The sequence below is a fragment of the Callionymus lyra genome, chromosome 1, assembly GCF_982586985.1.
Source record: "Callionymus lyra chromosome 1, fCalLyr1.hap1.1, whole genome shotgun sequence".
NCBI classification, from domain to species: Eukaryota; Metazoa; Chordata; class Actinopteri; order Syngnathiformes; family Callionymidae; genus Callionymus; species Callionymus lyra.
The window spans coordinates 35,435,319-35,461,032 of NC_141818.1; the positions used below are offsets into that span (position 1 = coordinate 35,435,319).

General features: G+C 39.1%; 1 protein-coding gene across 2 annotated transcripts in view; it reads left to right on the forward strand.

The window, feature by feature from the left end:
* ccdc85al (coiled-coil domain containing 85A, like) overlaps positions 1-21,579 on the forward strand; it is a 35,940-nt gene extending 14,361 nt beyond the window's left edge. The window contains exons 3-4 of one of the 2 annotated variants that reach the window (XM_087804762.1): positions 15,750-15,807; positions 20,646-21,579. In XM_087804762.1, the coding sequence (XP_087660888.1) occupies positions 15,750-15,807; positions 20,646-20,664 (77 nt within the window). In that variant the 3' untranslated portion in view covers positions 20,665-21,579. The remainder of the gene's footprint in view (positions 1-15,749; positions 15,808-20,645) is intronic. The other variant, XM_087804770.1, reaches the window with a different exon arrangement.
* Positions 21,580-25,714: the final 4,135 nt, after the last annotated feature.

The window sequence follows — 25,714 nt, forward strand, 5'->3', positions numbered from 1 at the left end:
AAGATGTAACAGATGAGCAGTATGGAGGTATTTGGATGTTTTTAAGTGTCTTTTTGGACAAAGTTGAAGACAAAGACAACTGAGCTTCAGTCGCTTCATTAATATGAACGCACATTTCTGTCTATAACTCTAACCGTCCTCAGATTATCAAAACATGTGCCTCTCGGCATCGTGATGAAATTAAAATCCTCTACATGCAGGAAGCTTCCATTCCCCGGATCGCTGCATGTCGTGCATTATGTGCTTCATATATTGTTCTTGTCGAGGAGTCAGCTGAGCACTTCAATATTATTGAATTGGAACATTCACATCACATTTTCATAACCCTCGTGATTCCACGTCTGCAGTAAAGAACATGCAAAAGTGCAGATTCCTGATGGTCGGGAGAGTGGCAAGAGTCTGGAACGTATACTAATGCAACTCCAATAATGAGCTTGTGAAACAGTAGATCTGATCCAGACCACTGTGAACCTCATACATCTCCACATGACTGGCCCTCGGCGAGCCTGGCGTCTTATATAATTCATTAGCATTGAGGAAGGACGGGCGCCGACATGTTAAAATAGGACAACAGTAGTTTATCTTCTAAATGTCCACTTTAATATTTAATTGGTCCTTGAGAGTCCAAGAATAATGGGTAGCACACTAATGGGCCTAAGAGGACAAGAAAGGAGTTTGTCTTATTTTTTTTTTTCTCTCTTCCTTCCAGTCATCAGCTACAACACGATGACTTTAATATGGTCTTAATAAAGCGCGAAACCACGAGCTGAACGAAACGATGATGGGTTCAAAGGGGAGTGTGGAGATGGAGCACATGCACTAGAAGTCGTCGCTCTTTTGTAAATGTGTCGATCAGTGAAGGAAAGCGTCAGGATAATTGATCTCATCAAGGGTTGAACGGGTTGTTGATGTCAATCAGTGTTTGTCTTAGCAGTGGGTGACACTGTGGTCCATGGTTACAGAGTCGCACACCTCCATGGTAGAGGAAATATTAGCTTTTCGTCTTTGTTTCTGGGCAAGGTTTAACCACTTATCTGTTGATGCTTTTTGATGATAGAAGGGTTAAGATCTGTTGTTGTGCCATATGTGGATTACACTAGCACATGACCTACATTTTCAGAACAATGGTTTTGAAAGAAAGTTCATCTGTTGCTTACAAAGGAGTTACATCTCCGTTTAGAAACACGCCGTTTTTAAAATACAACTTGCTTTAAAAAGTCCCCTTTAATGACCCATCTAGTTCATCCTGTCTTCATACATAGATGTAGCTGTTACAGTGAGAGCAAGCGGCTCTTCTTCAGGCGCTAAAGTAGTAGATCAATTTTTTAGGTAGAAAATTCCAAATTTAAAGCTAAAAATGATTTAGTTTTTTTTTTGTATAACCAACCAAATCTATTTTGGTTATTACCCTTTACCAGTTTGAAAATGAAATCGTGGCTACATGGTTGACCCTCCCTTTTAGCATAACCCTGTCTTGTTAGACTACAAATGGCTCTTTTTTCGTAGCTAAAAGTGACAGATTTTTTTAGTAATTGCAACAATTTAATGCCAGAAATGTGTTAGATTTTTTTTTTCTGAATTTAGGATACACTTCTGTCTATGGCTATTTTTTTTGCCAGTTGTATTTCTTTAGACTTTAGACTTTGGCATTTATTTTATTGTCATTGCACAGAAAACACAGCAGTGAAACTGGCAACGAAATGTCGTTGCTTGGCAACCGTTAAAGAACACAGCAGAGTGAATGTATATATAAAAAGTATAAGTATAAATTTGAATAAGTTAAAAATAGTGCAATATAGTATAAACAGAATAAATAAATAACGTTTTAAATATTGCATATAATTATGAATGTATATAAAAGTATAAATATAAATAAGTTAAAAATAGTGTTATAAATATGTCGTGCTAGCAGTTGAACGCCACGCTAGCACAGCCAGGTACAACCTGGAAATTAGCATTTCAAATTCAAGGATAATCATTGTCAATCGAAGCCCAAGTAAATAAACCAAAACCTATGCAAAACCTATTAACAAGGCAACAAAAAAAATATATTTAACAGTCCATCGTCCGTGGGAAAAAGCTATTCCCTGGTCTCGTGGTCCTTCTCTGGATGCACCAATGTTTGGTTGTGTTATATAAACAAATAAGAAATATGAAATCAAACTTCTGATCTGTTGACAAACATCTTGAGGCATTTCTGATTATCATGATGTGTCATATATGACGGGAAATTCAGCTACTAGTTATAAATAGTTGTATACGCCAGACCTCCCGCAGGAACCGCAAAAAGCTGAAACTGTTGTCAGGCTACAGCTCTCCAATGATTCAGCTCTACTTGAGAGAATTTCATCTCCCCGCAGTCGTGGAACGCACATGCGAGCTGCAAGTTATTTGCTGCTCGTACCTGCTGCCATCACTCACTTTTTGACAATGCAGCAAGAAAGACACCCACCTTTTAGCAATGCAGCACTGGCGGCTTTTAACTGCCGCCCTCACACACCGCGCGAACACTGGAGAGATTTCTCAATGGATGTCAACTTTAATGTGAAAAACAAAAGGAACCTCAAATAAAGAAGATCAGTGAGAAGCCATTTGAGTAAATAGATCTAAGAAAAATAGACGAGTCAGCACTTTCTTTTATGTCGCAGAAAACTTTATTGCGGAATTATAGCGCAAGGTGAGCTGAGAAATGAGTGTCTGCTGGTATTCTTTCATTTTTTTTCACGTTGAAAAGTGTCAGAATGTGAAGTTTATTCCAGAGGCTCGGTCCTGATCGATCACGGCTTTAAACAGATGAGGTCCGGGGGGTGAAGGATTCTCGTACGATCACGCCTCCTCCTCACTTGTTGCTCGTTTGAAAATATCAATGGCTGATGAACGGCGCGGAGTATTGCTGAAGAGGAAACCGATGACTTTTCTGAATATCCTTTTGCTTATTCCAGTTCATATCACGGGGACGAGGATCCTATCGGCTCGGTGAGAGCTCTTGAAACTAGAGTGTCGCATCATTGAATGAAGAAATGTCAGACAAATTCAAAATCAAGTGGAGCTATTTCATGAACAGGTTGTTATTATAAATACTAGTCGTGTACTTATCTGTCTGAGGTCAATCCACTCCACTGACACCGTCGCATCTTGAGTACAATCATGTTCCATCTGTGTAAGAATGTTCAAATTCTTTTGACGTCTTTTATAGTTAAAAAAAAGCTTTACAAAATGAGTGAAAATAAAGGGTTGGAGAATATTTTTTAGCCAATTAGTGATGGATGAGTGTTCTTTAGAGGTCAGTATGGGGCGCTATCAGTTGAAAATGATGTATTGTCTCATTAAAACAGTTGTTCAAAACAAAATAGTGCAGAGACCGCCATCTAGTGGACTCTGAAAATAATGACACTGCTTCGTGAAGCTTCATCAGACCATCACTAGTTATTTTTCATTAGAAACAATAAATTATGGTTTGGGTCAAGTTCACTATCTTGACTATGAGTGAAGCAAAAAAATAATCTTCTGACAGGAACTCCCGTTGTGTTATCAGTTTTATCTTGATCTTTAAAATATATACTTTTTGAATATTGTTTTGATTGTTTAAGCGCTTTGTGACCCTGGTCTGGAAAAGCGCTATATAAATAAAAATTAATTACTTACTTACTTACAATACACAATATTCAACTTATTTTATACAAGTTATATTACACCACAATCACCCTATTATCTGATTCCATATTATTAATTGTGTAACAGATGCATATATGCATACAATGTATACAATCTTTTTTAATTTTTCTTATTTTGTTCTCAAAATGGTGATAAACATCAAAATATTTATTTAAATAAATACCAACTTTGTAATTCTATATGTTTTTATTGTGGCGATACCTTTACTAGTATGTTGTGTGAAAGGATGATGTGTGGGTTTGATGACTAGTACATTTATAAATTGGTTGATGCACTTCAAATTGTAGTAACACAAGGAACGGGGGGATGAAAGACCAGTGGATGTATCAGGGAAGGATAACTTCACTGCAGATGATGATCTTTTAACACTGAAATTAAAAGTAGAGCGAGGGAATAAAGAGTTACAGTCATGTTATGGGTTACAAAGCTATATATAATGTAAATTTAAACATAATTAGAAAAATTTTAGATATCGTGATATTGGCACGTGCGCAATGCATATCGAAAACATGTGCGATCATTTTTAATTTTTTTATTGTTAAATCAAGCATTTATTAAATGCGCACTTTGACGAATCAGTGTCACGTTCTGTAAAGTTGTCAATTTGTACTTCTATGTCTTGTTGTCGTTTACGTCTCTGTTCGTCTGTGAGTTGTGCAGCGCAGCTTGCTTGGCTCGGATGCTATGGCGACGCGTCTTGCCAGCGCACTGACTTGTTGCGTGTAAGTATATACAGGGAAGTAAGATTAACTTATGAGCTACTCAAACGCGAGTGATCCAGTCACTCATCTCTTTTAACCCCCTTTGCTAAAGCAACATATTGTACTTTTCATCTTGTCTCAGTTGTTTTCTTAAAAGATCGTGGAACTTCCAAACAAGTGTAAACCTGTCTGTCTTTGCTGTATGCTAATGAGCTGCGTTGTTAGCGTCAGGTCATTCATTAACTTTTATGTGTGCGTGTACAAAGAGGTGGAATTTGTTTTTGATTTGGTGATATCACGACGCGCCGGCGGCTCCTCTCTGATGTCGCTCAGTTTTGCGGGAAACTGTTGCAAGTCCCGCGAAACCCATCCTTGTTTTGACTCCTTTGCTACGCCCTAAAGGATAGCTTTAATGGCGGACTACCTGTTTTCTGCCTTTTTTAGCACTCCCTTTTAATCTGTTTGATTATATGCTGTTATTTTTTCATCTGAAATGAACCTCTTGGCGTGACTCCCTTTTTCTACTTACACGGTTTTTACACACCTGAGAACAGATTATGAGCCAGAAGAGTGAAGAGGACTATAAATAAATGCATGTTGCTGAATAAAACATTGATAGCGGTGCACCATCCTCTGCCACCAGGGACTGGCATCATTCGTGGAACACTTTCTTTTTTTTTAAATCATGGAGGAACGAACACACATTGCAGGACACAATTTATTAGAGACACTATTAAAGTCCCAGGAGCCTCTCGACTGAACATTCATGTTAATATTTGCGAGGAGTGAAAGGGAGGAGCTCCGAAAAACCAACCAGGCTTTCTGAGAAAAATCCCCCGGTGTAGTACCTCCACGTGGACCTTCTCTTAAAGGTCTTGGAGTAAAGCTTCCAGAAGGTTGTCTCCGTAACTTCATGCATCAGCACTGACTGCCTCAGCCCGGGGGTCCGGGGGGGGTGAGAAGCTCAGTTGGACCACGTAGCCACCGACAGACAACCTCACTGGATGTCTGACCGACTGCACGTTAAATGAAAGGTCACTGATCCACCCAGCATCTCCGCAGGCTATGCTGCTCAGTGGGCCTGAATTATTTATGTGGCAGATTTTGAGGAGGATCAGAGGGAACGGCCATGTGAAATCTCCTTTCATTGATCCTGTAAGTTGAGAGACGGATCAGAAGGTGGCTTTTTACTGTTTGTTTTTATGTCGTTCATGATTTGATCACTCCTTTTAACGGAATAGAAAAGCCATTAAATGGGCTGTTTATGAAAGTCCGGGCCTCGTGTAAAGAAGGTGACATTTTCAAGTGTCTCTCAACAAGGTTACATAAGATTCAAGGATGTTCGCCTGAGAATGCAACCACATCATTCCAAAGATTCATTAGCTGACAAGGAATGACAGTCAACCGGGCAAAATGTTAAGATGATTCGTAGCTCTCGACCTTGTCCTGTTGTGTAACCTTGTTTTAGTCCATATTTTGAATTACCAATCTCTTCAGGCAAAAAATGACTCCGAGGCAACTTATACAATATTGTGAGTCATCTCGAATCAGCTTGATCCGTTTACTAGTCCTTGATGTTCAGTGTGAACCTTTGCTGTTCCAAGTACAATCATTCAAGTTGTAAAACCAACCTTTTCAACTGACCTTAAAAGGGACTTGTAGTCATTCTTATATATAGTCAGCCACGATGGATCTTTAAATGTCATTTTATAAATTCTAATCGGGTTGCACTTGGTTGTCTCTTCAACAATAATCTAATCTCTCTTATTGATCGCTTATTTTAATGCAAAGAGCAGTACTTTATCTCAATGTTTCAGTATGATTTTGAGATCCTGTTCGGTGTCGACCACGCCTACTCTGTTGCAGTGGCTCGAAGTTACAAACCTCTAAATCGCTTAAATAAAGTGGGGTTTAAGGTAATTAAAAGTAGTGTTTAGTTCTTTCTCTTAAGTTGATTTTTTTTTCAAAGGGCTGTTGGATCGACTGACTTGTTTTGTGGCCTTAAATATAAGAAAAACATTTGGAAATATGTTATTGAAAGAGACAGCCTGTTAAAATGGAAAAGAATGTTTTATAAATGTTTTTGTTTAAAAAAACAAAGCTTACAAAACCAAACCAAACTTAGTGAAGAAAAAATAACCACCGACATTTTGATAAAAAGAGTTTAAAGCTAAAGTTAAAAATCGATTGATGATGAGTCACTAGTCGATGATCCAGCTGGTAAAGTAAACCGAGGTCTAGATGTGGCCCTGTTGGTAAAAAAAAGTGTTTTGAACTTTGTAGAAAAAAAACTGAAATCTGTACTGTGAAAAAAAGTACTGATTTTTCTCCATAATTGGACCAAAGTTTAGCAATACCCATCCATAACAGAGAACCCTCAGACATCATAAGTATTATTTAATCATAAACATTAGTCAGAGAAGTTAAAATGCACGAAACAGCCGTTTTAATTACCAACTCTTTAGGATCTATCTTTTTGGTTCCTTCTGGCAGTCATTTTCAAACAGCTTATACTGCCGTAAAGCATGTTCGATGTTTCATTGTTTGCCTCTCGTGTTGCTCCGTCGAGTTCCGTCCCTGTGGCCTCCTAACAAAGCTCTCTCCTCCCACTAATTGCCTCACAGTGGACTCATATCAAAACAATACTTTACCCACTTCAATATCCATATGTCCAGGCAGCTTTTCTGACAAAGACGCCGAATGGTAGATGAGGTTTCGCACTGATGTTGGTGCTTAAATATTGATCTTCTTGAAGACATGTTCAGGTTATTACAATTAGAGAACTTCTTTTATCCAAATCGACTTTCCAGATGGTCATTACTGGTTACTGCAGGGGGATTTAAAGTCACTCACTAAAGGATCTAGATATCAGACACGGACCTCAATTGTCAGTGTAAGGCACAACAACATGTGTAAGTATTGATCGTTCTATCACAAGAACAGATTAGAAGCGGTATCATGTCTATAGATGGAACAAATACAAGAAAACTAAATCCACAAGGCTCAAGTAGAAGAACTCACATTTCTCCGATCCTTAAAACTCTTCACTGGCTTCCAGTTTCTTTCAGGATCAACTTTAAAATTCTGGTTCTTACTTTCAGATCTATTCTTGGTCAGACTCCTCCTTACATCACTGATCTGATCCAGCCTTACACCCCAGCTCGGGCTCTGAGGTCTGTGGATCAGAATCTACTTATGGTTCCACGCACACGGTTCAGGACCAGAGGAGAGAAATCCTTCCAGGCTGTTGCTCCTAAGCTTTGGAACGATCTTCCTCTCCCTCTGTGTTTGATGGAGTCTACTGACTCCTTCAAGAAACATCTTAAGACGTTTTTATTTGTTCAGGCTTTTCCTTGATTTTCTGGAACTCCTGTTGTGTTATCAGTTTTATCTTGACCTTTAAAGTATATACTTTATTGAATATTGTTTTGATTGTTTAAGCGCTTGGTGACCCTGGTCTGGAAAAGCGCTATACAAATAAAAATTACTTACTTACTTACTTACAATACACAATATTCAACTTATTTTACTTACAAATCATCAAATAGCAAAATTGATTGAAGGTGAACAGCTGATAGATTTCAATTGAACCACAATTTGTAGATCAGAGATGTCAACAATTTACCTCTTGTGGCCACTGGGCCATTTGAATTTCAGGCCCCCTGCCTTACAGAGGGTCTCTTTTACTACCTACATCCATGTCTACATCTTAAATGTTGTTTATTGTTTTTGATAATTTTTTGATACATTTATTATCTTTGCTTGCTAAAGAAAAACATGTTGTCAAATATTTAAAACCTTCCTCTTTATGGTTCAAGATATCCACATAAATTGCATCTACAATTTTAATAACAATTTAAGGAGGATTCTGGGGTTCATTTATTGTTTTGGCTGGCCAATTTGGGCCCATGGGCCTAGAGTTGAAAAGAGTTCTAATGTTTTCCTACCATGTCACATGTGTTGCATTATACTGGATGTCATGGATTTATCGAGTATTCTTGCCACTGCTTGTTTTTATGATGTTCTTGAGTCTCCTTCAAGGATTCATTATCTGTTCAGGAATGTCCGAAGAGTAGGTGTGGCTGGGATTACTGGATCAGCGTTTTATAAAATAATAATCTTCAAGTCTATTATATCCCGAAGTGAAATCCAAGTAAGCTTAAGCTCCATATTATTCTCAAGTAATCGTGTTATCACTATGCTCTTGTCTGACCCCCCCCTCGCATCTTTCACATCCAGTTAAACCAGATCAAGGTGTCAACACTTGGCCCATTACTGCACCCACAACCAGTGTTTTGCCTGTTGGAACTCACCTTGAGGAGGTCACGGACGCTCTGGTTTCAATAGAATTTGATCAAGTTTAAAGTGGATTCGGGGGCTGCTGAGGGGATAGTCGCTCGGCTCCATCACAGGACGTCAGTTTGTAATCTTGTGATCTTTGTATCTGCTGACTTTCAGACTGCAAATCCGTTTAAGCTAATTGCTCTGGTGCTTGTGCGGTCATGGTTTGGAGTCTGGCGAGCCAGAACAGTGTGAGAAAAAGAAAAACAGCAGAATTTCTTAATTATTATTGTTTTTTATTGATTAATTATTGACTGTCAAATCAAGGTGGAAACCTTTGTGATGCAATGTGATATTCAACTTTCATGTGTGTTTCTATTTAACATATAAAGTACACTAGCTGAAATACCCAGTGTTGCCTGGGTTAAAAAAAAAAAAAATGTATTCCCTTATGGGGGTCACGAGTGACCCTCACACAATCACACCAATGGACAATTTCCCCTAGTTCCAGATCAACCTCTGTATGTTTTTGGACTTTGGAAGGGCCTGGATTAAACCCATGCAACAAGGGGAGAACATAAAAACTCTACACAGAAAGTTCAAAATTGCAATACTTACTGTAAGGTGATTGCAATAACCACTTCCCCACCACATCCATATTTAAAGTTTCATAGGGTCTTCTGATCCGCTGGTACCACTTTTCCTTTGACCTGATGGAGTTTCCCTCCCCCCTTAAAACCTTTCACTAAGAGGTCCAGCTGTTTTCAGGGGACACACACTCACACATACACAAACCTTCTATTTTATAGGTAGATTTGCTGTTTTGACAATAGGATGCTGGTCGCAGGCAGTAATGAGCTGTAAAATAAAGTATCGCACATGTTTGATGTCTGGAAAGTCTAGACATAGGAACAGGATCAAGAAGCCAAGGGCGGCAACCGTCGTACGGCAGCGCTAGGATTCTTACCAGATGTGTGTTTATTTTGAAATTCACCTGAAAAGCATCTGGATCTAATATAATGTTTCTGGGTCCTGGAATTCCTCCTGCACAGAAATATAACAAAAACAAGCATCTGGTGTTTTTGGCAGCTAGCGAAACACTCTTTAAACCAAATATGAGCACAGTTGGAAAACAGAAAGGAGGTTATATGATATGCTGTAAGATAACAGAAAATATTATTGCTGATAAAATGGTTTGAGGTGAACTTCTGTTTACCGTTTAACTCCTGAAAAATACATCATCATAGTCATCGTGGTGTTATACTCATTAGGGGATGGTGTGATGAAGCTTCGTGAAGCAGTGTCATTATTTTCAGAGTCCACTAGATGGCGGTCTCTGCACCGTTATGAACAAGTGTTCTAATGAAACATCATTTTTAAACTGATGGCGCCACCTACTGACCTCTAAACAACATGACACTGTTTCATGAAGCTTCACCAACCCATCACTAAAAAATAACCCTTTGGCAGAAGTATGTGCTTACTTATCCATTTTATTTCATGTATATTTAATAGAAAAAAAAACTGTTATTAGAAGGCAGTGATACTGTTTGGACCTAAAAAAACAAAAGTATCATAATTTAACACCTCATCTGACAGTAATCATCAATATTATGGAGTATAATTTATTTAAACTCGATATTTCAGATTTACATTTTTTGCTTGCACCAAGTCATGACTGGCTTTTATGAAGCGTCTAGAGGCGATTGGACAATGGGCTGTTGAGCTGACTCAGCATTTTGCTGATGACAGAAGATCTGAGTCATCGCCACTCACACGCTGTCAATCTTAAGTCGCAGTATCTTGGTGGAAGTTAACACAGCCCGAATGTTCAATCCACCAGCACAACGGTTTTTGTCCTGGCGTGACATTTGTCCCTAATGTTCATTCATTCAAAGATTAACAGCGTTTGCACATGACCACGTGGAACGACCCAGACGCCTCCATCTGTGTCATGTTGCCCTGAATCAGTATCTCTATAGGTCCGGTCTGTGCTGGAATGGCTGAAGGACAAGAAGCACATTTACGAACGGAAGCTGTATTTTGTAACACAGTGGGTTTGTTTTGTTATGTGTGAAGCGTACATGCTGTCAGAGAGAAAACCTCTCCCAGAGATTCTGTTGACGTCGGTTGGCATCAGCTGCATGAGAATCTGAACATCGTGGAACATTAAGCAAACGACTCAATTGTCTTCTGATGTTTACGCCCAGCGAAGCAATATCCACAGGAAGCCTTCTGCTAACCACCGACATCTGTCTCTGCCTCCACGTGTGAATGTTAAATACATATTCCCGACGTTTGCGAAGGAGATTTGCAGCCCAGGAATGGCATGAATTTGTTTATTATGAAAACTAATGGCGCTCACATCTGGACTGAATCGCACCGCATCAATTCCGTTTCGTCTAATATCTCACATTCAGGACGTGGAATTGCCGAAATTCAGGGGTGATTTATGAAGTCTCAACCTGGGCACAAAATTAATTCGGAATTGAAGTCGATGTCATCGGAAAGTGCAGGGTTGTCATTGAGCCCCAAACTCAATTTATATCGAGCAATCAGGCGAAACTTTTATTCTCACGGCAGACAAACTTTTCTTTTGTGTGGCGAGAAGGAAACAAGTGAGTTTGAGATCGCGCTTCCTTGCAGGGCCTGCAAGCTGTGCTTACACCATTAAATAATTCCTTCGCACCGACCTCCAAATAAAAATACCCTCCAGCGCGCTCACCTCCCAACAACCCTTAACAGGAGTTTTCCATGGTTCCCCGTGGCTCCATGCATCATCTCCTCTGTGAGACCGTAAACAGATGGAGGGCGAAAAGCAAAGGATCCACGAACTGTGGCTACTGGAACCTTTGGCTCAAATGCGGTCACAGGAGGATCATGAATCTTTTATGCGGGATGTAAGCGTGCCGAGGAGAGAAGGAGTCGAAAATGTGCTGAAAAGATGATTACACACTCTTGGGCCTGCTGGTGGAGGAAGAAAGGGAGAAGGGGTGGAGGTATAATTGGTAGAATGGTTAATGAAGTGCTAAGATTGTATCCATACAAAGCCCAAAAGTGCAAGCTCATTAGTTAGCATGTGTGCTTGTTAGCAGAGAATTTAAACTTTTAACCAGTGTTAAATAAAATATGACACAGAGGATATAATGCCCCAAATTAAGGGGTCCCCGACATTTTGCAACACAGACCGGTTAAATGCCATAATGATTCTTTGTATAATATAGAGTTTGCGTTATTTAGAGTCACATTATAATGTTACTACAGAAAAAATACAATTCCATATGTTCATTATTATTCCAAAAAATAATCAAAATAAATTCTATGAATTATTTATTATTTTTGTGTGGCCCAGTATTGATGCATAAAAGACTGGTACTGGTCCCTGGACCATAGTTCAAGTACCACTGGTCTAAAGATGCTTACTAAACAAGATTTAGTAGTGATGGTCTGATGAAGCTTCATGAAGCAGTGTCATTATTCTCTGAGTCCACTAGATGGCGGTCTCTGCAGTAGTTTACTTTGTTTTGAACAACTGTTCTAATGAAACATCATCTACTGACCACCTTTAAACAACATGACACTGTTTCATGAAGCTTCGCAAACCCATCACTAACATTTAGCGTCACCTGACTTGTCTTCTGTGGATAAAAAGACTTCCTGTTGACCTTAGTGACTTAAAAAAAAGTAGTTCAATCTAATGCTTTATGTAGTAGTCACAATTTACTCTAGTGTTGGGCTTGTGAAGCTTCATGAAACAGTGTCATGTTTTTAGAGGTCAGTAGGTGGCGCCATCAGTTTCAAAATGATACAGTGATTGAACCATTGGGAAAAATGTAATAAGGGGGCTAAGGAAAAGTGTGACAATCTCACTTCACAACTTAAAATGAAGGAAATACAGAGCTCGGCTACCTTCAAGAACCGACAACTGTTCTCAATATGGATCAATCATTTTCAATAATGACACAAGCTTAATCTAAAATGTCTGTTGTAATACACACAATTTACTCTTTCCTAACGTCCCCCTGTGGTATTTGAAAACTAGACTATAACTGCAACGTTACCACCTTCGCTGGAACGACCTTTCATTTTTTAGATTCTACCACAGTGTGTAGACTTCGAGGGACAAGTCGACTAAATTGGAATTTCCACCAACAGACATTTCACCAAGAGTTAGCTTAGCATTAGCAGGCTGTAATTGTTTCGCTAATAAATACCCCACTTGCTTTATCTGGCTTATAAATGATACGACAAAACATACATTTACGCACAACCCACAGTAATGTGTTCATATCAGAAAAAATAGAAATGTATTAGCCTAAAAATCTATGTCAGGATTAAGCGTCGATGTCTGATATGAGTGACACGCCAACGTTACTCCGCAGTCTCACCCGACAGTTGGATGCACTGGTGGCATCCCAGATGGTTCTGTGTAACACATTATGTGCTTTTCTCCGCTCCGGGATTTTTGAAAATTCCCATGTGGCAGCTTGAACACACCACGGGTCATCAAAATGTCACGCGTCTGTCCTCGCACAAGCTGGTCCTCGCTGTAATTAGTTGATAGATAGCATTACATTGATGAACATTTTATTTTATTTTTATGACCCAAGTGCTGATTTTTTCCTGGACACCATGGGTTGCCTCTGGATCACGACCTCGCTGGCTTCCAGAAATACATATCCTCAGCGAAGGTTGACGCCGCTCCGCTTGCTGACACCTGCACCACTGCAGCACAGATTGAAACAGATGATGGGGAGTGTGAGAAGTTGCAGGTGCTTCTTTATACCGCATAAGACAAAGAGCTGGCCGCTCGCCCACAAAGGTAACTGAAGTAGCGCTACACGCTGCAATCCTATTCGTCTAAGACGGGTGTGTCGCCCTCGATCACATATTTTAGAGATCCTGGTGCGAACAAAACACATATTTACCAAATCGTGTGTAACAGCAAGTACTTCAAAATAAAAGATGAGATCATTTCAAGGCTTAAATATGTTAGTCTTATACTCATAAGTGAATGTGAAGCTTCATGAAACAGTGTCATTATTTTCAGAGTCCACTAGATGGCGGTCTCTGCACTATTTACCTTTTTTTTATGTTCTAATAAAACATAAATTTTAAACTGATGGCACCACCTACTGACCTCTAAACAACATGACACTGTTTCATGAAGCTTCACAAGAACATCACTACCATTAAGCAGTAGATTGAACTACTTTTTTAAGTGACTTTTAGGTCAGCAGGAAGTATTTTTATCAGAAGAAGACAACTCAGGTGACGCTAAATGTTAGTGATGGGTTTGTGAAGCTTTATGAAACATTGTCATGTTACAAATACCACAGGGGGACGTTAGGAAAGAGTAAATTGTGTGTATTCCAACAGACATTTTAGATTAATCTTGTGTCATTAATGAAAACCCCTCGACTCCATATTGAGAACAGTTGTCGGTACGATTCCTTGCTTGAAGGTTGCCGAGCTATGAATTTCCTTCATTTTAAGTTGTGAAGTGAGACTTTTCCTTAGCCCCTTATTACATTTTCCCAATAGTTCAATCACCTTATGATTTTTTAAACTGATGGCGCCACCTACTGACCTCTAAACAACATGACACTGTTTCATGAAGCTTCACAAACCCATCACGAAGATTTAGCATCACCTGAGTTGTCTTCTATGGTTAAAAGGACTTCATGTTGACCTACAAGTCACGGCGCGGCCGGATAAAATGACTTGGTGGAAAAAAAAAGTGTTTAATGTCACAACCCTTTTTCCAAAATTGGGTCAAGATGGTCGAGAAGTGCAAAAACAAATATGTATGTGGTATCCCTTGTGTTGTTTCTTGGTCAGGGTGAAGGAGGTTGTTCATCGTGACCCAGAGACAACACAAGGGATACCACAAACACTTTTTTATTCGGGCCACAGGTTTAGGAGACTGCACATAGGTTAGGGCGTAATCAAAAAAATAATTGATAGTAGAATTTTTAGTAGTTTCTTCTTTGGTTTACTTATATCTGAATAATTTCCATGACTGCTACATATTCCTTATAATAGTAAAGGTGCCATCTGTCTACTTTAAGAAGCGTTATTGGAACGTCCCTAATCAGAACCTTAGGAAAACAACACAGTTTCACCTATTCTTTGCTAATAAAATGTTATCTTGTTTTTAATTTACTTTTCTTAAAGCAGGGCTATTCAAATACAAATAAAATATGGTTGATTTTATAACCAGTTTAGTTTAAAAATGATGTTTCATTAGAACAGTTGTTCAAAACAAAGGAAAATAGTGCAGGGACCGCCATCTAGTGGACTCTGAAAATAATGACACTGCTTCATGAAGCTTCATCAACACTCCAGGAAGGGTTATACCAACGTTTTTTATTTATTATTTTGTGAAATACATGTTTTTACTAGTAGTGTTTGGACGACTAACGCTAGCACAACAACTAGCTGTATCCTGGGTTAAGGGTTGCTAGGCTACACAGCGTGTTGAGTTCAAAAGGAGAAAGCAGCGTCAATCTCTCTGAAACATCCACATGTCTTAAGTTCAAACAGCCTTTGAAATATTTCGACAAAGAAGAATACATTTCCGATATATTGTGCTGTCCCAGCGCTCGCCAATAAATTATCATAATTACCGGGAGCATGTTTACCATGAGCTTATTTTGCTGTCAACTGTGAAAAGCTCAATTGGTCAAGAACGAGTTGCGTAAGATGCTTAGGTTTTCATGTTGCGCTCGGGACACACATCAAATAACCAGTCTTTCATGTCCAGCGTCAAAAGCAGATGGATGCGGCTTCATTATTATTCCAAGCTAATCAGCTGTCAGTCACGTGAGACGTTCAAGTGTCCATCTCTCTACCGGGAAAAAGAAGCCCGTGAATGTAACATTTTCCATCACGTCCGACAACAAAGAGTCTCCGTTTGACGCGTAGACGGTTAAATAATGAAAATCGATTGCGCTCCACTTTTGTTTGTGAGCCGTTTTAGCAACACATGAATCATTAGATTAATGAGACTCTGTTCTCTTGTCAAAACAAGACGTTTAATTCTCTCCCTCTGTCACTTTCTCCCTCTCCCCGCTTCCTCCTTTGTTGCAGCTTTGATATCTGCCGGCTGCTGCACCAACAACTGTAGAAATGTCAAGCTATGGGACAGGTAAGCTTTCAGCGTGACGCATTTAGCTAGCGCCTTATTATGTAAAGCAGTGTCAACAGGGACTTCGCGAATTCCCTTTTCACTCAAGATATAGATGAAGGATTCCAGAGACTCCCCCGTCATCCACCGTCCAATTATAAGTCTTGTTATCGGCGCTTGAGATACATTTGTTTTACATTGTGGGTTTTAAATTGAGCACACAAAAAGTCTAAAAGATGGAGTCCAAATCTCAGTCTTTACGAGTCCAATTAAAAACCAGAAATCCGAGAAAACAAGGCAAAGGGTGGCTGCAAGGCGCAAGATCCACGATGGTCCAGAAAAAACGTGCTGACATCGACTCTTTTTTCAGCACCGCTAATTGTCATGATAGTCGGCAGCCGTGGATCTTGCCAAGCATCGCTCTCACCGACTGTCAAGAGAGCAACGAAGCACAGGAAACACAGGAAAGGACTGTACAAAATAAAAGCTCCAGGAAGGGGGACGTGACAGTATCTCAGATATAAAAAATTCAAACTAATCTGCTCTAAAAGTGATGTTTAAAAGCAAAAGAAGATGTTTTTTTTGGACAAAATCAGGAGTGAACTAAGATCCCAGCCTCAAGGTTACAACCCAAGCATCTGGTTTGAAGGTTAAGGATGTCAAACATGCGAGCTCAGAAGGGTGAAGGTTGATGAGGAGCTGGAAAGGGCAGGAGATCACAGTCAGAATAGGTCACATGTTGATTGTTGCAGCCAAATACCACACGGTGATGGCATAATTGTGGGCGATGGACGGCATTTCATTAGATATTGTGTGAAAAACACGTGTTTTTGGGATATTTATTATAGCGTCTCACTACATGCTAGGCTTGAAAAATACAGATTTTAATCCATGACATTTTAAAATCGTCCTTGTGGTAGTTTGTCTGGTTCTGCCCTATGATGGACTGGCGAGCTGTTCAGGGTGTCCCCGACCTCACCCCGCGTCGGCTCTTAGGGAACAATTAGCCTTTAAGTAGCCTCGGATATGAGTCCCATTTCAGGTTCCTCATTATGAGGTTGTCTATTGTAACCGTGAACTCAGGAGGGAAGTGTTCAATGAGGAAGCTCTATATGGACTATTGGAGAGAAGAGTCAAGTGCGACCATGAAGAGCTAAACATCAAGGTGTACATTGGATAGCCCTTAAAAAATCCAGACGCTGTGATGTGATTAGCATCTGGATTTTTGTGTTGTTCTGTTTTTACGCACACGTCTTTTTCCAGGAATTCTATCTTAATACAGTGACATTCTCGAAAGCCCCGTCTTGACTTTTAGAAAGGTCATCTTTGAGTTATTTTCCTGTTACCGCGAGGATCAGTCGGCGTGTTAGCAGGCCCCAGCTAATTCTCAGGTGGGATCAGGCTCGGGTTTACAGCGGGACAGCACAGCTAGAGGTGACCCCCGCGCGAGATGCCACGTCTCAGTCCTTCAATCATCCCCCAGTGGGGGGTCGACGTGCCCATGTTAATATTTAATGATCACAAGACAACCCCTACGGAGGGTCTTTACGCCCTTGTAGCCACAATGGTCGCATTGAAAAAGCACACACACTATTATTTACAGGAGGGTGTGTATGTGTGCGTTTGAAACTGATTGATAACAAAAACATACTAAATTGTGCAAAATGCTCGGTTTATACATTCAGGTCTGTTTTCAAAGAACATCTTAAATCAATAGTACGCAAAAGAGGGCCAACCGTCAGCTGGAAAACACACAGTGAAATGATATTAAATCAAATAAATCATAGACGTAGTAGATTTTAAAAAAGGGTCCCTGATTTAAAAACCCTCCGAACACACACATTTTTTTTTAAATTCTTTCTCTAGTGGATGATTTTCAATTTTGTTTGCATGGTATACTTCATGAGGTCCTTCTCAATTTTAGTTCCTTATTAATTCATCACTATTTAAATTATTTGTAAGAGATCCTCATTTCTTTATTAAATACTTCGTTTTCGTTTTGTTTTGTTTTGTTTTTAATGCCTTTTGTGTTAGAAATAAATGTATTTTTATCATATTTACATGTTACGATTACAATTCCATTGGGAATCTCTTGAAAAATAAAGAAACGTGTTTTTAAAAAGATGTATTTCAGATGATATTTACAACTTGATCATCATGACTTGTCGATATCTCACTATCAATGTTGTTTCTATTGAAGTATTTTGTTCTTTTCGATTGGTCTCTCAGGACGGGAAATTTCCAAACCCTATCAAGGCCGAATATATATCATCACTACATCATGCTCTACAAAGAATAATAAATAAATGACTAAATGAGTACTAGTTACCAAGGGTATGTCCTCAGTATCAGGTAACTAATCCAAATCATGGGCACTGCAACGCCGCTGAAACGGGTCAGCTGACCGCAGTATTTGTGTGACCCATTTCTGAGCCCGAAGAGATTTGACTTTCACTACTCAGCCACTCACAGGCCAAAGGGACGTCACTGCGAAAATAATCCATGCGTTTGAAAGTGCACCTCCGCAATGTTTTAGCGATTTCTTGTCATCGTGGCTTAAGAGCTTTGTTCCTATTTGTTTTATCCGGTTCAAATGGCTGGAGAGTTACTGAAATGTATCTTTATTTCCTTTTACACACGCTCCAAATCTGTTTCTTCTTCTTTGAATATAGTTTTCAATGATCAAACCTAAACTGGAAATAACACATTATTCAGTAGTTCCTGATATTTCATCACCGATCAAAGGCAGCTGCATATATACTGTAAACTACATGTATGTAGTTTCATACAGATGTTAAGGTTAAACTGAGCTAGCTTGTTTGTTTCTTAGCAACTCCTACAAGTGTGGGGAAAAAAACTGTTTATTATGATGAACAATTAACATTACTTAGTACTCTTAATTTAAACACTAAAATCTAACATTAGCCACTAAATTATTTACAAGGAAATATGAAGTGAAACTAGCTTCAGGAAGTATATGCTAAAAACAAAGCTCTGCTGGTGTTTGAAGAAAGAAATGTTCTCTAGAAGAAAATAATGGAATCTGGTCACTGTCGTGTCAGAGGAAGTGAAAAGCATCGTTTATTCTCCTTTAGATACAAGCTATTATTTAAAGCAGCGTAAGAACACATGTAACGCTTCTTCTAAACATCATCTTTTCATAACTCTTTTGTTCTTTGACTCACATTACTAGTGATGGTCTGATGAAGCTTCATGAAGCAGTGTCATTATTTTCAGAGTCCTCTAGATGGCAGTCTCTGCACTATTTTCCTTTGTTTTGAATACCTTTTCTAATGAAAAAAAAATTGTTTTTGGGAACCTTTGTCCTAATTTTCAGGATTATTTGTTTCCCAATTTGATTATATAGCCAAACATATAAAAGAATATTGGGTAAAATAAAAGCTTTTATATCAGATTGAAAGAACATACAAGTAATCACATTGCATTGACTCAGAGGCGTAAAGAAAAGTATCTTTCAATGCATTACTTGTGAGCAGAGAGACGCTGCAAGGTTGTGCGATCGCTGCAGAGCGAGGTGTCCCTGAAGCTGCGTGACGTACTGGAGTTCCGACGCAGCTTAAAACCGAAAAAAGGATTTGTCATTGATAAGCAAAACATTGTAGCGTGATGATTTATGCCCTCGCTTTGGTGTCCTGCGTTTATTTCATTTGCACGGATCGATCCACACGCCTCGGTATTCATCAACCATAACGAATGAGCTGTTCAGCTAATAGTCCTGTTGCCGCTTAATACATCTCAGCTGGGAAGGAAAGGAACCAGGAAAATCACTGCTGGTCATTTAAATGTGAAGTTAAATCGTGTTATTGACCAAAAGGTGGTTTGTTTTACTCGCCTTTGGACCAATCAGTGTAAATTATGGATCAAAGGTTGAATGTTATGAATGTGATTGAGTCGTGGAGGCAGCAGCTTCTATCTATCCATCCATCCATCCATCCATCCATCCATCCATCCATCCATCCATCCATCCATCCATCCATCCATCCATCCATCCATCCACCCACCCACCCATCCATCCATCCATCCATCCATCCATCCATCCATCCATCCATCCATCCATCCATCCATCTTTAGGTTTTGTTTCTACCTATCTATCTATCTATCTATCTATCTATCTATCTATCTATCTATCTGTCTGTCTGTCTGTCTGTCTGTCTGTCTGTCTGTCTGTCTGTCTGTCTGTCTGTCTGTCTGTCTGTCTGTCTGTCTATCTATCTATCTATCTATCTATCTATCTATCTATCTATCTATCTATCTATCTATCTATCTATCTATCTATCTATCTATCTATCTATCTATCTATCTACATATCTACCTATCCATATATCCATATATCCATCCATACATACATCCATACATCCATACATCCAAACATAATTTTTAACAATTTTAAATAAATAAATTAAATTACGATTTTATTAGATTTCTTAGTAACTATTCACTAGTGATGGTCCGATGAAGCTTCATGAAGCAGTGTCAGTATTTTCAGTGTCCACTAGAAGTCGGTCACTGCACTTTTTTCCTCTGTTTTAGTGAAACATCACAACATGTTTTAACTGATGGCGCCATCAGTAGGCCACCTACTGACCTGTAAAACACATGACACTGTTTCATGAAGCTTCACCAGCCCATCACTTCTATACATTGTTTGGGATCTACAGCGATCCCTGTCGGCTCCACTGAGAACTTGTGTACTTAGTATCAACGGTACCAAAACAAGCTGGCATCGTTGTATTTTCTCGTGTGTCGGTTTCTAATGTCATGGGTGTGGCTTCAGTAGTTTAATGAACTGAATATTAAAAACACAGTACTTAATTTCACAATCATTTCTGTCTCCACAGCTTCGACGCCTCGTCTTGACCGAAGCCGACTTGGAAAGACTCGCCTAAAGTGAGACGCTACAGTGACGCAGACCTTCTGCCTCGCTAGCCTTGCTCGTCACAGAGGCCCCTGGATGCTGCACTCCATGGCTCGGTCCATGGATCACAGCCCCTCCCCCCCCACACACACCTCCCCTCCACCATCTTTTCATTCCCACTCGAGAGGTTGAGGCGGCGGCGGCGGGTGTGTAAAACAAGACTGCTGCGAGTCGAACGGATTGATCTCTCCCTGCCAACTGTGACACGGCTACCTCCCGGAGAGAGCTCGGAACCACGACCGAAAAGAACTAGTTTGTGTCGCAAACCCTCTGTTTACAAACGTTGACCATCGGTGGAGTGGCACACGAGACTAACTATTGGAACTCCCCTCCTATTTATCTCTGGATTACTCCTCATGTTTGAATTGACGGACCGGTGTTTAATCTTTCTCCTTCTATTGCTCCTCCTTTTCATTCCTTCTTGTTAAATTTCCAATTGTTAATCGTTTCAACTGAAGTTCAAAACTATAACATAACATACTAGTCGAAATGTTTTTTTGTGAAGACAAAAATCTCTTTAACTCTGTGTCTTAAACCAAGATAATGGACATTAATAGCTGCTGACAGATGTTGTGGTTCTTTAAGATGCAACGTTCAGGTGTTATTTTTTTCTATTTCGCCCCCGTGAAGCGCCTATATTCAAGCTGCGGGACAATTATACATTTCTTCCTGTCCTTTTTTTATATATAAAAGGAAAAATTATAGTTAAAAAGTAGATCAATGGATTAGTTTTCTATATATCTGAATATATATGATATTAATATTATTTTTGACGTAATTGTATTAGCACTATTATATGAAGATGCATACAATATACAGTACCTATATGAATAATAAACAGAATCTTTTATGTACAACTGACTTTTGTTTGCATTCTGCCAAACTAGCTTCACAATATAATTACAATATGGCAACATGGCAGTTCACCCAAAATTCAACTAATGTGAAAACAACTTTCATGACTCACTCACATGTTTAAATGTTGAAGTCTTCATCTCCAACTGCAGTAAGTCCCTCATCATGACCATGTTTTGAACTTATTACTTTATAAGGTTCTCCCCCATCTTGGCGAACGAGAGGTTACGAGAGCGGATTCCATTATGACAAAATAATAGTCTATGCTCCTCCTCCTTCAACCAGCTGTAATCACGCCCGCTTTGTTTATACAACGAGTCCCTTGACGGTGGAGACTTCCGGGATTAGTGGCATACGGTGGTTCTGGTAAACAAGATTTCATATCCAGAAAAACAACAAAGTGTTTTCGGAGTTAAGATCATTTTGAATGTAAAGAGAAATGTTTACAGACACATACTGCTGAGTACAACATAAACATCTATTTAAGACACACTTAAATCAACACATTAGTTAATTATACACTTAATGACGGGAAAAAAACTTCCTTGGAAGAGATTATGACACGTGTTTGTGGATAGTAAGAGAAAAAAATGTATTTATTGGGAGGAAAATTATTAATACAGTGTAATTTCTGTTTAATTATTTTTTATTGACATAAACAATCTAGAAAAGGTGTTTTTCAAGTGCCATATTCAAAATTGCAAAATCATTCTTGACATTAAAAAAACAGCTATTGAGACATTTTTCATTCGGAATATTTTTCCGCATTATTCATGGTACTGAATGTATACATTTCACTGCAGAAAGACTGTAGGTCGAAACCCGCCTTGGAAGCTTCTGCGGGACTCCGGCGGGCACTCTGATTTTGTCCCACAGTGGGCGGTGGATTTGCGAGAGTGTGCGAGTGGTTGTCTCTCTGGTGCGTGGCCTGAGTTGAACCATCGGTCTGTTCAGCTTCTTCCTTTTTCTCGTAAGTATCTGGGAAAGACTCCAACGGCGTCCGACCCTGGAGCTGTATTTTTCAACAGCGCTATTGTTTCTAATGTCATTATATGATGATAATCAGAGTGCTAACAAAAGTTGTTCTGGTTTTTTTTCCTGATTCATGCGGACAAAAACTCACACACAAATTCATAAAGCGAAAATTGCGCAACAAAATTCCACGGAAGGGAAGGACAATGGACAGCAACTTTAAGAAAACAATGAGCAGCACTGAGAGAGATTTCCTCCCGAAGCTGTGTCGCATCCACTTCCTCTTCCTCTGCCATCAACACCTTCTTAAACATTCTTTGACTTTCTCAACAGCTGCACCTTTTTTTTTTTACAGTCAGTCTTGGTTGTTTACAAGGTACATTTTAAATTTAAAAATGATTAGTCAAACTGCATTCTTCAAAAATGTATGTATATTGATACAAAAAACATAGATCGATCCAGTATCAGTATGAATAGTGATCGATTTATTGATCGATAAATCATATTTATTGTTATAAAGAGTGGCTCTGCTGCCTTCTAAAGTCAATAAATCAATACGGATGTTACGTAGCAACCCTAAGACAATGACACATGTTGCCACTATTTATTTTAGCTATAATATACTTTAATTTATTAATTCAAATGTTTTTTGTTGTGGTCATTTATTTTAATGGAAAAGAGCCAAACAAGGGAAAACCAATGTCTTTAGTTCAGTTCAATACAACCAAATAAATGAGAATTTATAATAAAATATCGACAAAACATCCTGTTGCTCCCATTATTGGTTTCCCTGAACTTTTGTAGTTTACGTTTAATTATTTATTTATTTTCCAACACCATCCTTGACAGACTTAATAAATTGCAATTTACATTATGAAGTGCAATTGTTTGAGTCTGTCTTCGCCTTCCAGCTTTTCCCCCTTGGTTTACAGTAATCCCGCCGAGATCAAGCGATCTGATTGCTTGGAGTGATTGGGGTTTTACTCAAGTGACCCACTAAATGAGTCTCTTTAATGAGGGTCTAGCGCTGAAGTCCTATGTGCTGCCCCACATTCTATTCCTGCGAGGACTGAAACCCTGATTAGGTTTAGTGATTACTGTTTTCTATTTATTATCCGATCGGCTTGGATCCTAGATTGCAGTTTATAAGTAATTGTTATATAGTTAGTGTTTCGCCAATGAAGGCTGTAAAAGTATGAAAGTATTTTATGTTTTTTTTTACTAAAGAAATCTTACTTGTAAAATCCAAATACCTCAAAAAGACTAGAAAATGACTGTAAAAAAAAAAACGTATATAAATATTTCCTTCTCTTCCTTCTAAAATATGTATTAAATACTGCATATTTTAAATAAATTGATTGTGTTTTTTGTGTATATAATATAATACAAGTAAATCATATTAAGAAAATGCACATGTTTCTGGAAAATAAGATAAATACTTCAATTCTGTATCAGACAGAAGTGAGTCCATATGCTTAAAGGAGGGGTAGGTGATCTTGAAAAAAAAAAAAGGTTGAATACAGTTTGAACTCAAAATTTCAACTCCCTTTCTTCAGACACTCCCCAAGTCCAGAGCTGAAAATAAACTTTCTGGTTTTAAAAAGTGAATATTTTTTGACACCTTTTATTGATTACTTTATATTTGTGCACTTTTACTACATGATGAGAAGAAATAAATGACAGAGTAATAGTGCCAAAGAAAACGGTTTAATATCGCTCCCACAATACACAAGCTTTTGATAATCACACACACAGAATATAGTATAAGTATTAAGTAAGTATTAATAAGTATTATTTTGGCTCTGTGCCACACATTTGTTCACCTGCAGTTGTCAATAAAAAGACACCTTTTCGTGCTCGCACATCTAAAGATCGCTTTTTATTAATATCCAGCGTGTCTCTCTAGCTACTTAATGACCGCTCCAGTGATTCAAGATGAACTGTGTGTGTGTGTGTGTGTGTGTGTGTGTGTGTGTGTGTGTGTGTGTGTGTGTGTGTGTGTGTGTGTGTGTGTGTGTGTGTGTGTGTGTGTGCACGGAGCATCACTGATCCGCTCTGCTGCATTGCAGCAAGTCCTGCTCCTCCTGAGGTCGCCGGCGTCCTCCAGCAGGGCAGGTCAATCCTCCCCATCTGCATATGTAGCGTCCGACCGGGTGGAAGGATAAACGTCGTCCCGCACGTAATCTGACCACATGACCGGCACAGACGCCGTGTCATGATGACGGAAAAAAAATACATTGTACTGCATTGCGAGGGGAATAAACGTTGCTTAAAAAACCTTAACGACATTAACGCCCCTCCCACTGACACTGTTGAATAATTCATCAACCTTAATCATTCATGTTCTGAAGTATACATTATTACCTGACCCACATCAACACTAACACAACCGTGTATTCACTCAAAAACACAAACTAGCGAGTACACAACGACTAGACCATGGATGTGGCCCAAATCGCGCACTTCTTCAATTACACTTAATATTTTGAGTACACAAGTGTGTGCCGATGAGCAGTGTGCGAAAATGTAGTGCGCAATGAGCACTCAATTGGTGCACTCAAATGGCCAGAAAATTGAGTGTGGATAGATGGACAACTTTCCACCCTTAACGGCCGCCATCTTGTGACGTAGGCAATGCTAAAGCGGAAGCTAGGTCACTGACGACGTGTCTTCGTTGCAGATACCTGCGTAAATGTCTCAAGAAAACATCAATTTACCACAAAACAACAGTGATAACCAAATGAAACACAACTTAATCATTTGTTTAGATTGACATAAAGCACTCTCAATTTGTCGGCCAACAGCCGGTTACAAAGCTTAGCTTTAAAAAGTAGTAGAAGAAGAAGCGGTCGAGTCATTTCCGGTTAGTGCGTAGCAGCAGTGTTTTTTTTGAGACAGTACCACCCTGTCGAAAATTTGAGCACTGCACAAGTAAGTGCAATTGCTTACAGTGTACTGTAAAGCAGTGCACTAAGAGAAGTACACGATTTGAGACACAGCACAGTTGAAAACTACAAGTCGTTGGGGAAGCATCATGAAGGAAACTAGTAATATAACTCACAACTAAACTAATGGGTTCTTGGGTGTCTAAAGTTTGGAAGATGAGCCTATAAATAGAGTTTAAGCTAAACAATGTCAGCATCCGAATCAGAGCGACCTAGATGT